This window comes from Aptenodytes patagonicus, chromosome 1, assembly GCF_965638725.1.
Source record: "Aptenodytes patagonicus chromosome 1, bAptPat1.pri.cur, whole genome shotgun sequence".
Lineage (NCBI taxonomy): Eukaryota > Metazoa > Chordata > Aves > Sphenisciformes > Spheniscidae > Aptenodytes > Aptenodytes patagonicus.
This window is the reverse complement of record NC_134949.1, coordinates 204,139,496-204,153,570: the sequence shown is the minus strand read 5'-3', so window position 1 is coordinate 204,153,570 and position 14,075 is coordinate 204,139,496. Positions and strand designations below refer to the sequence as shown.

At 45.1% G+C, this 14,075-nt stretch overlaps 1 protein-coding gene across 2 annotated transcripts in view; it reads right to left on the bottom strand.

The window, feature by feature from the left end:
• The window catches only part of FLT1 (fms related receptor tyrosine kinase 1), a 115,290-nt gene that overhangs the window by 15,822 nt on the left and 85,393 nt on the right, over positions 1 to 14,075 (bottom strand). Inside the window, exons 17-20 of one of the 2 annotated variants that reach the window (XM_076364319.1) lie at positions 13,336 to 13,474; positions 4,544 to 4,648; positions 1,256 to 1,369; positions 406 to 494 (exon numbers count right to left, since the gene is read on the bottom strand). In XM_076364319.1, coding sequence (XP_076220434.1) covers positions 406 to 494; positions 1,256 to 1,369; positions 4,544 to 4,648; positions 13,336 to 13,474 — 447 coding nt within the window. Of the gene's footprint in view, positions 1 to 405; positions 495 to 1,255; positions 1,370 to 4,543; positions 4,649 to 8,690; positions 8,743 to 13,335; positions 13,475 to 14,075 lie in introns of those variants that run through there. The other variant, XM_076328021.1, reaches the window with a different exon arrangement.

Here is a 14,075-nt window from a genome sequence, read left to right as displayed (position 1 = left end):
ATTATCTCGGTTGTGTTCCCAGCAGTACCAAAATCAGTGGGCAAAACCACTTCCTTCGGCTTCGCTGACACCAGCCTCTGAAGTGACCCCAAGCTCAGCAGGAATGGGTTCAGCAGCAGCAGGGCAAGAGCATGTGGGGACACTTTGGATAGGATTCGCTTCCTCTCGCTGTAGATGGCTCCATCCAAATTACTCACAGCAGTCTCCTTGCACAGTTAGGGGAGAAAAATGAGCACAGCACATCCCACACCAAACATTAAAACAGGTCAGGTGAACTGCACCCAAAAGCAGTTTCTCTCCTTTGATAGAAGAGAGTCTAAGCAGACTAACTCAGAGGCTGACATCTACATTACCGACACTTACATTAGGTAAGATGAACCCTACCAGAGGCATCTGCCTCCTCACCTTGTTGGGGCAGAAAAAATTCCTCTTGCTCTTCAGGTAGTTTGATAAATTCCCATACTTGCAGTATTCAACAATCACCATCAGAGGCCCTGGGCAAAAGGAAAGTGCATTTTTAGCAGCATAAAGCAATACAAGGGGTCGTCAGTTCTGAGAAGAATAGTCTTTCATGCCCGTAGCTATAACTTGAGTCCAGAATAACTAACAGTATGTCCTAATGAAGTAGAAGGCTGCCTGAAGGACACTGGACATGTTAGCAAAACAACGCTGTTTCTGGAAATTAGGGAAGGGCTTAATTTTTGAAAGCTGGGTCATGAACCTGGCTTCTGAGGAACCCTCTGTTTCCTCTTAAGGCAATCTGCGTTCAGACAGGAGTCCCGCAGCCCACACACGCTTGTTGAACTAAAATAGGTAACATATCTAAAACAAACGAACGCTCATACTGGCCCTTTGATTTTCTTAGTGGAGTATCGTGAAGGATTTTACAACAGTTGCCTTGTGATTTATTGTTCAGGGCCAACAGCCGATATCCCCTGTTCCCAGCCTTTTCAGATCATGTTTAACTTGAGCTTGAGCAGTGAAGTGAGTGAGAGAAAGAACAACAAGTGGCATGGTCCTAAATTCACACCTCTCATGTTAATACTAAAAGAAAGTTTAAGTAGAGAAAATGTTTAATCACTTCATTAAATGACTAAAAATCTGTTTTTCTCTTCCTCTTTTTTTCACCAACCACAGGATGAGCTCAAATATTTCAAGTTAATAACTTGACCTCTGGATGAAAAAGGACACGGCCAACTGACTGTTACTGGGAGGTGATCCAAACCCATTATCAGTGCAGTGCAGGTTTTTTTACCTCCATTTTTTGTGCAAGCTCCCAACAAATTCACAATATTGAGATGATGACCAATGTGGATCAGGATTTTCAGCTCAGTCATCAGTGCCTTGTACTCACTTGCTGTGGCCCCTTCTGTAAATGCAAAATAAAGTCAATGTGAAATGGCAAAGAACTGGTCCTGCTGAGCTTTAGCACTTCTTGTTACTTTCCATTGAAATAACATCCATTACTGGATGTACTTCATGTGTTGATGTTCTTTGACTATTCCTCCTTGCTCAGCATCCTCTTACTCGCAATAAAACCCATAAAAAGAGTTAGGCACTCAACTTCCTCCCAGTAGACCCTGTTATATTTAAAACTGAGAGAAATTTTTTACACGTGAATAGTTTTGTTGTTTTAGCCAAAACCTGAAAGAACAAATAAAAAGGGATTTCAAGACTATAATTAACTCTATCTAGAATAAGTTTCAGCTGACCTGACTTCAGCCATCTAAGGGTTATACACTAGCCTGAACTAACCAACGTCTCAAGGAGTCAGTGGCAAGAGCAAAGTATTTCCAGAAGCTGATGCAGCCATCAGCTTTAGCCATCTGTGTAGGGAAGAGATGAACCACCCTTCGGGGATGATTGTTTGGTTCTGTTCATTATAGAGGAAGCCTAGAGTATTAAGACAGACCAGGGAAGTAAATTTCAAATGGTTAAATTTAGGTGACTGCTTCTCACCCTTATTGGTTATGATCAATATTAATAATAATAGTAATAGTAATGATATAAGAAATCCCACAACTAAACCCAAAAGATCCTCTTTAGTGTTGAGTGAAACTTTTAATTCCCTCCAAGCAAATTTTTTCTGCAGAATTTTGTTTTGGTAAGAAAACAAGAAAAAACATATTACTTCGTGTAGACCCAAAAGGACTTCTTCAGTTTAGTGACACCAAGAGTAAGAATAGTCCAGTGGAAAGAACCTAGAGCTAGGTCTTAAAGGGCTTGGTTTCAACATCTGAATGGAAACAGATTTTCTCGGTGGTCCCACACAAAACTTGTCATTTACCCAGTAACCCACTATTTATCTGTATAGGTGGTGACACTTTCCCTCCACCTCATGGGAATTCTGCAAGGACAAAGCCCATGAATGACTGCAAAGTTCCTGGATAATCTAGTGAGGACAGAAGAAATGGGGCAGATCTCCCCTAACTTTAGGTGTCCATAGTGAGGATGCCTACAGAGGATCTAGTCACCACAGGCTCTCTTCATAGTCAGCGGAGCTAAACAAGCGCTCAGCTCACCATATGCAGGGATCTGCCTTAGGATGGGATGAACTGTTGTTTCTGACCACTGACAATAAAGGGAATCTGAGTGACTAACTCAGATACAAGCATCTGCCTTGCACACACACACACACATGAATCCCACCATGAAGACTTCTTGTAGCTGCCGTCTGCTCCCATCTATTCCAGGAGCAACCTCTGCTGCCTTGATGGTGCTGGCTGGCACAAGAAGCCTGCTGCTGTACATAACAAAATGTTGAATCTGGCAGACCACTCTGCCAGCACATATGTCTGCATGTTGGCAAAACAGCTCAGTTAATCAGGGGTCAGGCGGTGACCTAGGTGACAGGCTATCCACTGAAACCAGTGACACAGATGGCTATTGGCCCACTGCTGCAGAAGGTCTGGACAGGGACCAAAGCTTTGGCTTCCTCCCATTTTCCAGACGTGCTTGCTGCAGGGAAGTTGTTCATTTGGCGCTAGCCAACAGGGTATTTCTGTGCTTCTGCAGCAAGAGAGAGGAGAAAGGTTTGCAACCCTCTCAGCTGCAAATTCCCTCCTTGGGGATGATCCTGGATGTCACAGTAGCACGTACCACCCCCTGCTAAAGCATTTGATACTATATTGCAGAGCAAGCCTATTGAGGACAATATCAAGAGGGCACACCCTACGTGGAGTACAGCTGCCAGGTCATTGCTGGCAAGAAATAGAAGCTATTTCAGGTTGAGTGTTGCAGGGACAGACTGTAGGTCCGAAAGTATTGCACATGCCCCTCCAAGGGCTGGAAGTAACATGTACAGATCTCCTGATAACTGATAAGCAAGTATGCAGCTGTGAAGCTAGGAGTCACTGGGTAAGAGGGATGTATTCAAACTATGCCTGAACAGAGCCAACTGAGAACATCAAGGATCCAAGCCTTACTGGCAGAACAGGGAATGTGTCCTGGCAAAGAATGACACTGAAAAGGATTCGAGGATTAAGACAGATAAGCAATGCAGCATAAGCTCCCAGGGCAATGCAAAACAAAAGCCTGATACGATCCTTAGATATGTAAACAAGGGAAAGGTAAATACATAGGAAAGGATGCCACCAGAACTCTAGGTTAGGGAATTCAGCCACGGCTGCTGCAGGCTACTGCTGAATATCATCCTGCCTGCTAACTTCCCAAGCGCCCTCTTCAAATTGATGAGGGTCTTTGTCCTTTCTGCTCCAATGAGAAAAGCGGCAGTGAATAGCTGGGAGATGATTTCACTTTGGGAAGAGCGCTGGTGTATGAAGAGCGCTGGCAAATCCATTGCACACCCTGGGTGTCAGCGTCCTAAGCACCATGTGATGAGCCTGCAGACAGTTCAGAGAGGACACACCTGTACAACAACTCCAAGATTTAAACAGCTCAATCTGTTTAGCCTAATAAAAGGGCCTTCATGAAGAAAAATAATTATATAATCTAATGCAGAAGGTTAGAATGAGAGGTGGAAGACAGACAGATGCAAATGAGACTTAAGGCACCTGTTTTTAACAATGAGATGATTAAATATTGAAAGTAATGACCAAGGAGAATACAAAAGCTTCCACCTGAGTGTCTTCGCATCAAGGTGAATGCCTTGTGCTTTAGCTAAATTTCATTTACGGTGTTCAGTACAGGGTCAGTCTAGCATAATGGTACAACGTAGGGTATGCAGGAAATATAATTGCCCCTTCCGATCCTACAAAAATGACTCTTTCATTCTTTCTGGCATTTGAAGTAGTGGAACCAGATTTAAAACAAAAATAGGTCATCAGGTTCTCACTGCATCTGAAACTTTCTCCTGTATCCTGTCACCATTTATCACCCTTTTTACTGTGAATGCAATTTTTATTTCATAGTTCTGCCATTTCACTTGTGATGGACCTGAAACTTGGTGTGCACATTTTGGAGGCTTCAGAGAGTTATTGGTGGGGGGGTGACATCACACACACTTGCTTTCTACAGAATCGTATGAAAAGTGGGACACCATATAAGGCATCATTTTTTCCATCCCAGCTTTGCAGCAGGATACCTTTCAGCATTTTCACAGCGACTATTCTGCATGTTGGTGATTTCTTAATTCCAAAAGCAGATGCTTGTACCACCTTTCCAAAAGCTCCATGTCCAAGAGACTTTCCTGTAGAGAAAATAAATTGGAGAGATACATTCTGGTAAAAAAGAAAGCTTGTTAGCAAATGGCTTCATAGATAATGAATTGAAAAGTCTGCTTTACAATGAGTCCCACACGTATATTCCCAACATATAGGTGTTTTAGGGGTTTTGGTTTGTTTGTTTGGTGTTTTTTTTAGAGCAAGCAGATGAACAAGAAGACAGAGTTATTGGAGGGAATAAGTGATAGGATTGAAAATGATGCTAAATGAATGCAACCATTCAGTGGAGGTACACTGGCTTCTGACTCAGTTTTTTCAGTCTAGCTCTGCCAGCAGAAAGAAGGATTTGCTCCTCTTTTCCCTGAGCACACTGCACCATGCAGTGGGCTGTGACACTGCTACTTATGTCCACAACACCACAGGGCCTTAGCCTAAACTCACACACACATGCAGTTTGGCATGCATGAGATGCAGCTTGACACAGACTTTGGTAATTTTTACAAATGAAATTCTTCCTTCTCAAACAAGGTGCCTTAAAATTATCTTCATTCCAGGGAGGCAGCAGCAACTTTGCATTGCAACCCTTGGAGTACATGCACAACCCCCTGATGCTTTTCCCTAGCAAGCCCTTGTAGGTTGAGATCATGGAGTGGTGAGAAGGTGCAAATCTGTGCAAATGAGACCTTTACATTTGCAAAATGAGGTCTGGGGGGATTCAGTGAGAGGGGACTTGGAGTGACAAATGATGGGTTTGCTCATGGTGGGTACGATGCTTCCAGGTGGCCAAGGGCAGACATTTGTGCTGTGGTATCATCATCGTGCTGCTACTGAGCAGACCCCAGGAGAAGCACCCAGAGGTCCTTGAGAGAAATCAGTGGGCATCAATAAAATTCTCCAGCCGTAGAAGCTGAGTGTCCTCGTCCTTCATGTTCAGAACCAGGTAAGACTCCAAGGGTACTGTTATAACTTTTCTAAAGTTCATAACATTTTATGCCAATCTTATGATCTTCACAGCCTCCTTCATGATTTATTACTGTTTGAAGCAGGGAGTATTGACCACCTCTTTGACAACACGCTCACATGGACAGGCCTGGCTGCCTCTGCCCTGTTCAAGTGGCTGGCAGAGTTTTGATCAGAGAGATCTTGTCAGCGTATCAGCTAGCAATAAATTTTATTTCCAAGTAACTATTTTCAGATTGTATTTGTGCTTCGCCTTCAGCAGAACCCAGGCACCTAAGCGGCTAGCAAGAGTATAATAGCAGGCTTTGCGGTGTAGAAGAGAAAAGGAGAGAATAAAGGCCAGCTTTTCATACAAAAGCAAAGGATAACATGTGCCATATATTTATTTCTCAGATATGCACTTGTGACATAGCCATCTCCAAAGAACAATTTCCTTTTTCTATGATGGGCATTTGTTTGACTAGCTCTCACTTGGACATCTACCTTGTTGATATCTAAAGCTAAGCGAGAGATGTATCCCACCCAGACACTCGCAGGCAGAGAAAAAGAGCTGCTGTCAGTTCTAAATTAAATTAAATAGATACTACCTTTTATATTTGTATCACATTTCTAAACTGTAATTCTCAGTATGTCTGTCAGTAGAAGCAAACAGCATATGTTATCAAAGCAATGGAAACATGAAGTGGAATATGCTAAACCAAAAAAACCCCAGAAATTTATTTCCCCCCTAGATGTGCAAAAGTGTTGCTTTTTTTTACAGCAAATAAAACCCATGAAGAACTTAAGCATCAACAGACTGAGCCTTGGTACGTGAAGGGCTTAGAGTTTGACACACAAATAGAAGTGAATCACTGTATATCTTTGAAAATCCAGTCACCTTCTTTTTCAGTTACTGCATATCGCAGATGTGTAAGGGAAGGAACATTAAGACTAAGGTCTCAGTTTCTTGGTGAACTGATGTTCCTAGTCCTTAATGTATTGACTGTTCATGGTTTCTATAAGAAGAAGTTGCAGTTTGAGGTCCTATAAAACCCATTGTACCTTAGTTTAATCCATAGCTTTAATCTGTTTCCATCACTGTTAACTCACTTCCCACATTGAGATAACCTACTTAGTCACCACTTGGAAAACATACCAGTTAGCTCATAAAGCTACACAAAGCTGCTAACCTTTCATAAAGGAGAATGAGCACTGGAAACAACACTTCCTTCTCTAAACAACGATTGTGATTTAATGGGAAACTGTAATAACACTTGATGTATTAGTCTTTGTTGCTCTGCTATTGTTTGTACCGTGTAGTGTAGTGTGTAGTAGTGTTAAATGTTAGTGCAGAATAGGGCTGCTCTAACTTTTCAGTGTGTAGATAGAACTCCACAGTTTAGTACGTAGATTGTGTCCATGACTCTTAACAGATTGCTCTTGCAAAAGCCCCTTACGTTGACACACAAAGTAATTACAAAATTATTAAACGGAGCAATTAAACAGAAGAATGTTAAGATGCCCAACCATCTGAGCAGTCAACTTGTCACAGCCCTCAAGCAGCTACACTAGCCACGTTTGGGATAATGCTCAGGTATGAAATGTTGCATTTACATCTAGACCATGGAAGCAAAATGCTCTACTTAAATTTTCTGCACTTGACTTTGGTTTCCTGGGGCAATTCAGAACCCATTAAAGTGAACATACCCCTCAGTCAAGGAGTTTTGGATCAGGAGGTTTCCATTGCAGTCCCATTTTAGCAGGGTCCTTCAAGCATGAGTCGCTGGACTGGGGCATCAGCAAAAAGCACTTGCAGACACCGCTCTCCATGTATGTGGGAAGGCAGAGGCTCAAAGGTGTGTTCGTTTCTTAGGTCCTTTGCCGCAGTTTGTGTCATCTGGGTTTTCCCCAGATGCGGCTTCGTATTTTCCATTATGTTACGTACGACAGCTCTGCACGTGAAGGAGAACGGAAAGCTCTCTGCTCGGTGCCAGTGCTGTGGGCTTGCAGTGCACAGGAGGGAGTGGGGCTCAGGAAACCATCTGCCACTGGCGTGTTTGACATAGCACCGGAGCCATGTGGCAACACTCCCTCGGGGTCCTGCACCACAACGTCAGCAGTGTGTGACCTCTCATAGATTAGGAAGGTCAAGGCCAAGAGTAAGGTGAGAAATGCATGATAGCTCAACACTTATGCTGGACGGCAACGTTATCGCTGAGCACACTGACAGTGATTTATAGCACCAGCATTTTTCTGCTTAATGAAAAGATGACATTTTGCTCTCAGTCAGACTAATCTATACTGAATGTTGATTATCCTGACTTCAGCGGTGCCTGTGTGAAATGTTCTGTAACACCTGTAGCTCTTAAAGATGAAGGGGGAGTCCTGTTATATAAGCATTGCATCACAGCCCTTGGCTGTATGTACGCGTGTTGGAGGAACACATAGCAAAGGAGATGTGGGCTGAAAGGAAAGACTTATTTGCAAAAGTTACAATAAATACGTATCCTGGAGGATAAGTAGGTGGAAAGAGAAAAAAAGACATATCTGATGCTGGAAGGAGTTGCATTTCTAAGTAAAAATATTTTTAAAAAAACATAGAAGCACATTTTGTGTTTGTGAGACACTAATCCTCAGAGACTGCCAAGGTTACTCAAAGACTGAGCCAACTGCCATGTAAGCAGGACTTGCACTGAGCTAATCTAGCATACTGCACATACCCAACTTCTCCAAATCTGGTTCTCATTCATTGTCAGCATTCTTTATTTGTTTACACCAGCTCTTCCACTTTTAACTCATTCTCTGGTCATCATTCCTTACCTCCAGACTCCAAACACCAACCCTGCAAGACATGGTTTTTTTTCTTGGTGTTTACATTCCATTTCTGCTTGATTCTTTCCATGGGATTTACACACCAATAAAGCATCGCATAGACCAGCGATCACATCGTCTGCACAGCAAGCTCTTGGTCCGTCATTGTAAGGAAACTATTTGAAGATTGAAGACACTCCAGCAGAAGGTTATGTTTCAGCATTCCCAGAATTGTGTATGACAATTATAAATCACTAGCAATATATTTCAGCTGTGCTTATCCACATCTGGTCACCTTGTGACTTCTAGCAGGCGAATTAAGTGTGATCCTAATTGTATGCATGTTTTAATCACCCTCTGTCCCTGATCCCTGGAAAACAGAAGGAATCTGTTACAGCTCCTAGCTAAAATGCAGGGATTTTCTAGCGCTCGCTGTAGGACAAATCAAATGCATGCCTGAAAGAACAAACAGCACTATAGCAACAGGCTGAGCTTATCAGTGATATTTTAATGTTGACCCTCTTGCTAAAATCTGTGTGGTTTCTGGAGGGATTCCTCATCTTCAAAATCTGGTTCCTATCCTCCTGCCCTCCTCATCAGCCCCACACTAGGCTAAGCAAGTAAGGAACGCTCCCAAACCCATGCCTTTCACTGGGGCATCTGTAGCTGAGCTAGCTGCAGGCTCAGTTTCCCTACATATTTATTTATTTGTGTGTGGACTCGTGTCATATACTTGCACTTTATGGTGCACCGACAAGAATGTTTATAAATCTGCAGCACAGAAGGAAAACAGGGAGAGTGTGCTGGAGAGAAAAGGAAAGGGAGAAACAGGGAGAGGTACAGGGTGGAGTGTGGGGACCCGTTTCTGCATAGGTTTTTTGCCATATGAGCACACAACCAGGTTACAAGGGAAGGAAATTACAGTAAATGCCAAAGGTCAGTCTCCTGAATCTAGAGAGAGAAGCATCCAAGTCAGCAGTCTGATTGGGAAGCCTTCAGTTGCCCTGTTTTTATCTCATGTTTTAAGTAAATCAGTCTGCAAAAAACAGAGCGCAGCATTATTGCCTGTATTTTAGTTTTCCTACCTGGGGTCAAAATATACATATGGAAAGTCAGGTAGACACAGTCAGTGAGTCCTAAATAGAATCATAGAATCATAGAATAATTTGGGTTGGAAGGGACCTCTAAAGGTCATCTAGTCCAACCCCCCTGCCGTGGGCAGGGACATCTTCAACTAGATCAGGTTGCTCAGAGCCCCGTCCAACCTGACCTTGAATGTTTCCAGGGATGGGGCATCCATCACTTCTCTGGGCAACCTGTGCCAGTGCTTCACCACCCTCAGCGTAAAAAATTTCTTCCTTATATCTAGTCTAAATCTACCCCCCTTTAGTTTAAAGCCATTAACCCTTGTCCTGTCGCAACAGGCCCTGCCAAAAAAATGTGTCCCCATCTTTCTTATAAGCCCCCTTTAAGTACTGATAGGCTGCAGTAAGGTCTCCCCAGAGCCTTCTAGTCTCCAGGCTGAACAACCCCAACCCTCTCAGCCTTTCTTCATAGGAGAGGTGTTCCATCCCCCTGATCATTTTCGTGGCCCTCTTCTGGACCCGCTCCAACAGGTCCGTGTCTTTCTTATGCTGAGGGCTCCAGAGCTGGACGCAGCACTCCAGGTGGGGTCTCACCAGAGCAGAGGAGAGGGGCAGAATCACCTCCCTCGACCTGCTGGCCACGCTTCTTTTGATGCAGCCCAGGATACGATTGGCCTTCTGGGCTGTGAGCGCACATTGCTGGCTCATGTGCAGCTTTTCATCCACCAGTACCCCCAAGTCCTTCTCGGCAGGGCTGCTCTCAATCCCTTCATCCCCCAGCCTGTATTGATACCGGGGGTTGCCCCGACCCAGGTGCAGGACCTTGCACTTGCCCTTGTTGAACCTCATGAGGTTCACACAGGCCCACTTCTCGAGCTTATCCAGGTCCCTCTGGATGGCATCCCATCCCTCTGGCGTGTCAACCACACCACTCAGCTTGGTGTCATCTGCCAACTTGCTGAGGGTGCACTCGATCCCACTGTCTATGTCACTGATGAAGATATTAAACAGTACTGGTCCCAATATGGACCCCTGCAGGACGCCACTCGTCACCACTCACTCCATCTGGACATTGAGCTACACTACCACTGACTACTACCCTCTGGATGAGCCTATCCAACCAATTCCTCATCCACCGGACAGCCCATGCATCAAATCCATACCTCTCCAGTTTAGAGAGAAGAATGCTGTGGGGGACCATGTCAAAGGCCTTACAGAGGTCCAGATAGGCGACATCTGTAGCTCTTCCCATGTCCACTGATGTAGTCACTCCATCATAGAAGGCCACTAGGTTAGTCAGGCAGGACTTGCCCTTGGTGAAGCCATGCTGGCTGTCTCAAATCCCCTCCCTGTCCTCCATGTGCCTTGGCATAGTTTCCAGGAGGATCTGTTCCATGATCTTCCCAGGCACAGAGGTGAGACTGACTGGCCTGTAGTTCCCCAGGCCTTCCTTTTTACCCCTTTTAAAAATGGGGGTTATGTTTCCTCTTTTCAGTGTCAGTGGGAACTTCACTGGACTGCCACGACTTCTCAAATGTGATGGATAGTGGCTTAGCAACTTCATCCGCCAGTTCCTTCAGGACCTGCGAATGGATCTCATTGGGTCCCATGGACTTATGTACCTTCAGGTGCCTTAGATGGTCTTGAACCTGATCTTCTCCTACAGCGGGCAGCTCTTCATTCTCCCAGTCCCTGTCTTTGCCTTCTGCGGCTTGGGCGGTGAGGCTCGAGCACTTGCCAGTGAAGACCGAGGCAAAAAAGTCATTGAGTACCTCAGCCTTCTCCATATCCTGGGTAACCAGATCTCCCATTTCATTCTGAAGAAGGCCCACATTTTCCCTAGTCTTCCTTTTATCCCTGACATACCTATAGAAGCTTTTCTTGTTGCCCTTGACGTCCCTGGCCAGATTTAATTCTATCAGGGCTTTAGCTTTCCTAACCTGATCCCTGGCTGCTTGGACAATTTCTCTGTATTCCTCCCAGGCTACCTGTCCTTGCTTCCACCCTCTGTAGGCTTCCTTTCTGTCTTTGAGTTTGTCCAGGAGCTCCTTGTTCATCCATGCAGGCCTCCTGGCTTTTTTGCCAGACTTCTTCTTTGTTGGGATTCATAGCTCCTGAGCTTGGAGGAGGTGATCCTTGAATATTACCCAGCTTTTCTGGGGCCCTCTTCCCTTCAGGGCTTTATCCCATGGTACTCTGCCAAGCAGATCCCTGAAGAGGCCAAAGTCTGCTCTCCTGAAGTCCAGGGTAGTGAGCTTGCTGTGCACCCTCCTTGGTGCCCTAAGGATCTTGAACTCCACCATTTCATGGTGACTGTAGCCCAGGCTGCCCTTGAGCTTCACATTCCCCACCAGCCCCTCCTTGTTGGTGAGAACAAGGTCCAGCATAGCACCTCTCCTCGTTGGCTCCTCTATCACTTGGAGAAGGAAGTGATTATCAATGCATTCCAGGAACCTCACGGATTGCTTATGCCCTGCCGTGTTGTCCCTCCAACAGATACCAGGGTGGTTGAAGTCCCCCATCAGGACTAGGGCTTGTGAACGTGAGGCTGCTCCTATTTGTCTATAGAGGGCATCATCCACTCTGTCTTCCTGGTCGAGTGGCCTGTAGCAGACCCCCACCATAATGTCACCTGTCCCTGCCTTCCCTTTAATCCTGACCCATAAGCTCTCGGTCGGCTCCTCATCCATCCCCAGGCAGAGCTCCATGCCCTCCAGTGGGTCATTGACATAGAGGGCGACACCCCCTCCTCTTCTCCCCTGCCTGTCCTTCCTAAAGAGCCTGTATCCCTCCGTCCCAAGGCTCCAATCATAGGAGCCATCCCACCATGTCTCTGTGATGCCAATAAGGTCATAGCCCTGCAGGCCTGCGCACGTATCTAACTCCTCTTGTTTATTCCCCATACTATGTGTGTTTGCATAGAGGCATTTAAGTTGGGCCCCCAGTGAAGCTGTCTCACTGGCTGGAGTTCCTTTGTGCTGCTCTTCAGGCACTCTCCTGCTGACCTGTGATCCTTCTCCAGGCTCTGGGCATCTATTGCTGGCCCTGGCATCAAACTGGTAGGAGTGGGATGGATTGAGGTTCCCCTCCCGCGCTATCTCTAGTTTAAAGCCCTCTTCACCAGCTTGGCAAGCCTATGACCGAAGATGCTCTTCCCTTTCTCTGACAGATGGACCCCGTCAGCCTCCAGTAGACCAGTTTTCTCAAAGCGAGTCCCATGGTCTAAGTAGCCAAATCCTTGGCTGTGGCATCAGCCCTGTGACCATTTGTTGGTTCACCAGATTCAACTGGCCCTTTCAAACCCCTTCCCTTTGACCGTCAGGATTGATGAAAAAACTACCTGCACTCCCGCGTCCCTTACTGCCACTCCCAGGGCTCTGTAGTCCTTCTTGATAGTCCTCAGACTGCTTCTGGCTGGGTCACTGGTGCCCACGTGAAACAGCAGCAGTGGATAACAGTCAGTGGATTGTATGAGGCTTGGTAGCCTCTCGGTGACATCCCTGATGCGAGCCCCCGGTAAGCAGCACACCCCTCTAGAGAGTGCATCAGGTCGACAAATGGGTGCCTCTGTACCTCTCAGAAGAGAGTCGTCGACTACTATCACCCAGCACCTTTTCTTAGTGGCGCTGGTTGTTATACAGGGGGCAGATCGGGCTGCGTTACTCAGCTCCAGCGTCTCTCCTGATGTGATGGTCTTTCCTCTTCAGTCTGCTGAATGCTATGTCAGTCACAGACCAGAGCACTTGGTATGGAATAGCTCACATCGAACCTGGCAGTACATTGTGCTGCTTGTCTAAAACACACCCAGCTCCTCTTTACCTGTACAAACACATCTCATTCAATCACTGCAAACCCAATGTGAAGTATGCCAATATTACCTAGTTTAAGCCTTTCCCTTGCAATCTCCCACTTGCTGGCATCATAAGGCAGACGTTCACATTGCTCATCTAAGGGGACTTCATCAGGATCCATTATGATTGACAGGTAATGGTTGGTCTTCATTTCAGAGAAAGAAGGCTAGAAAACAAAGAATATGGCAAAATGTAAAAGAGGGTAAGGGTATCTGTCAGCATCTTCCTGTTTGGATCAAGGATTTCAGGTTAATTCTGTCCACGGAGCTGCGTGTTTCACAGTCCTATAGATGGTTTAGTTAAGCTCCCTTTGGCTTTTTTAAATATTGCAAGATTTTTTATGTAAAAGAAACTCTGTCTTCTAGCTTTCCTCATATGTGACATATCGGTTTCTTCAATGAAATCCATGTGGAGCTGTATTAACATATGGTGTTATGATACAGGCCCTCTGCACAGTCAAGAGAAATATTTTCAGCAAATGACTAAACATTGCTGGTAAAAATAACTTTCCTTCATGATTGTGCAAAGGAAGAAGTGGCCATATGCAACAGACGGAGTTCAACTGCCAGTGTTTATTTTTCCATATAGCCGGCAAAGATAGGTCATATGTGGTTAGAAGTTGTGCAAGACTAGTCGCCAGGAGACTAGACATTATACATTTCCGAAACTGTTTACAAATTTTCAGAAATTTTTATTTCTTTGGTATCATTTCTGATGAATTTACTGAAATTATTTGAGTTTGGAGGAATTCATAAACACCCAGACTC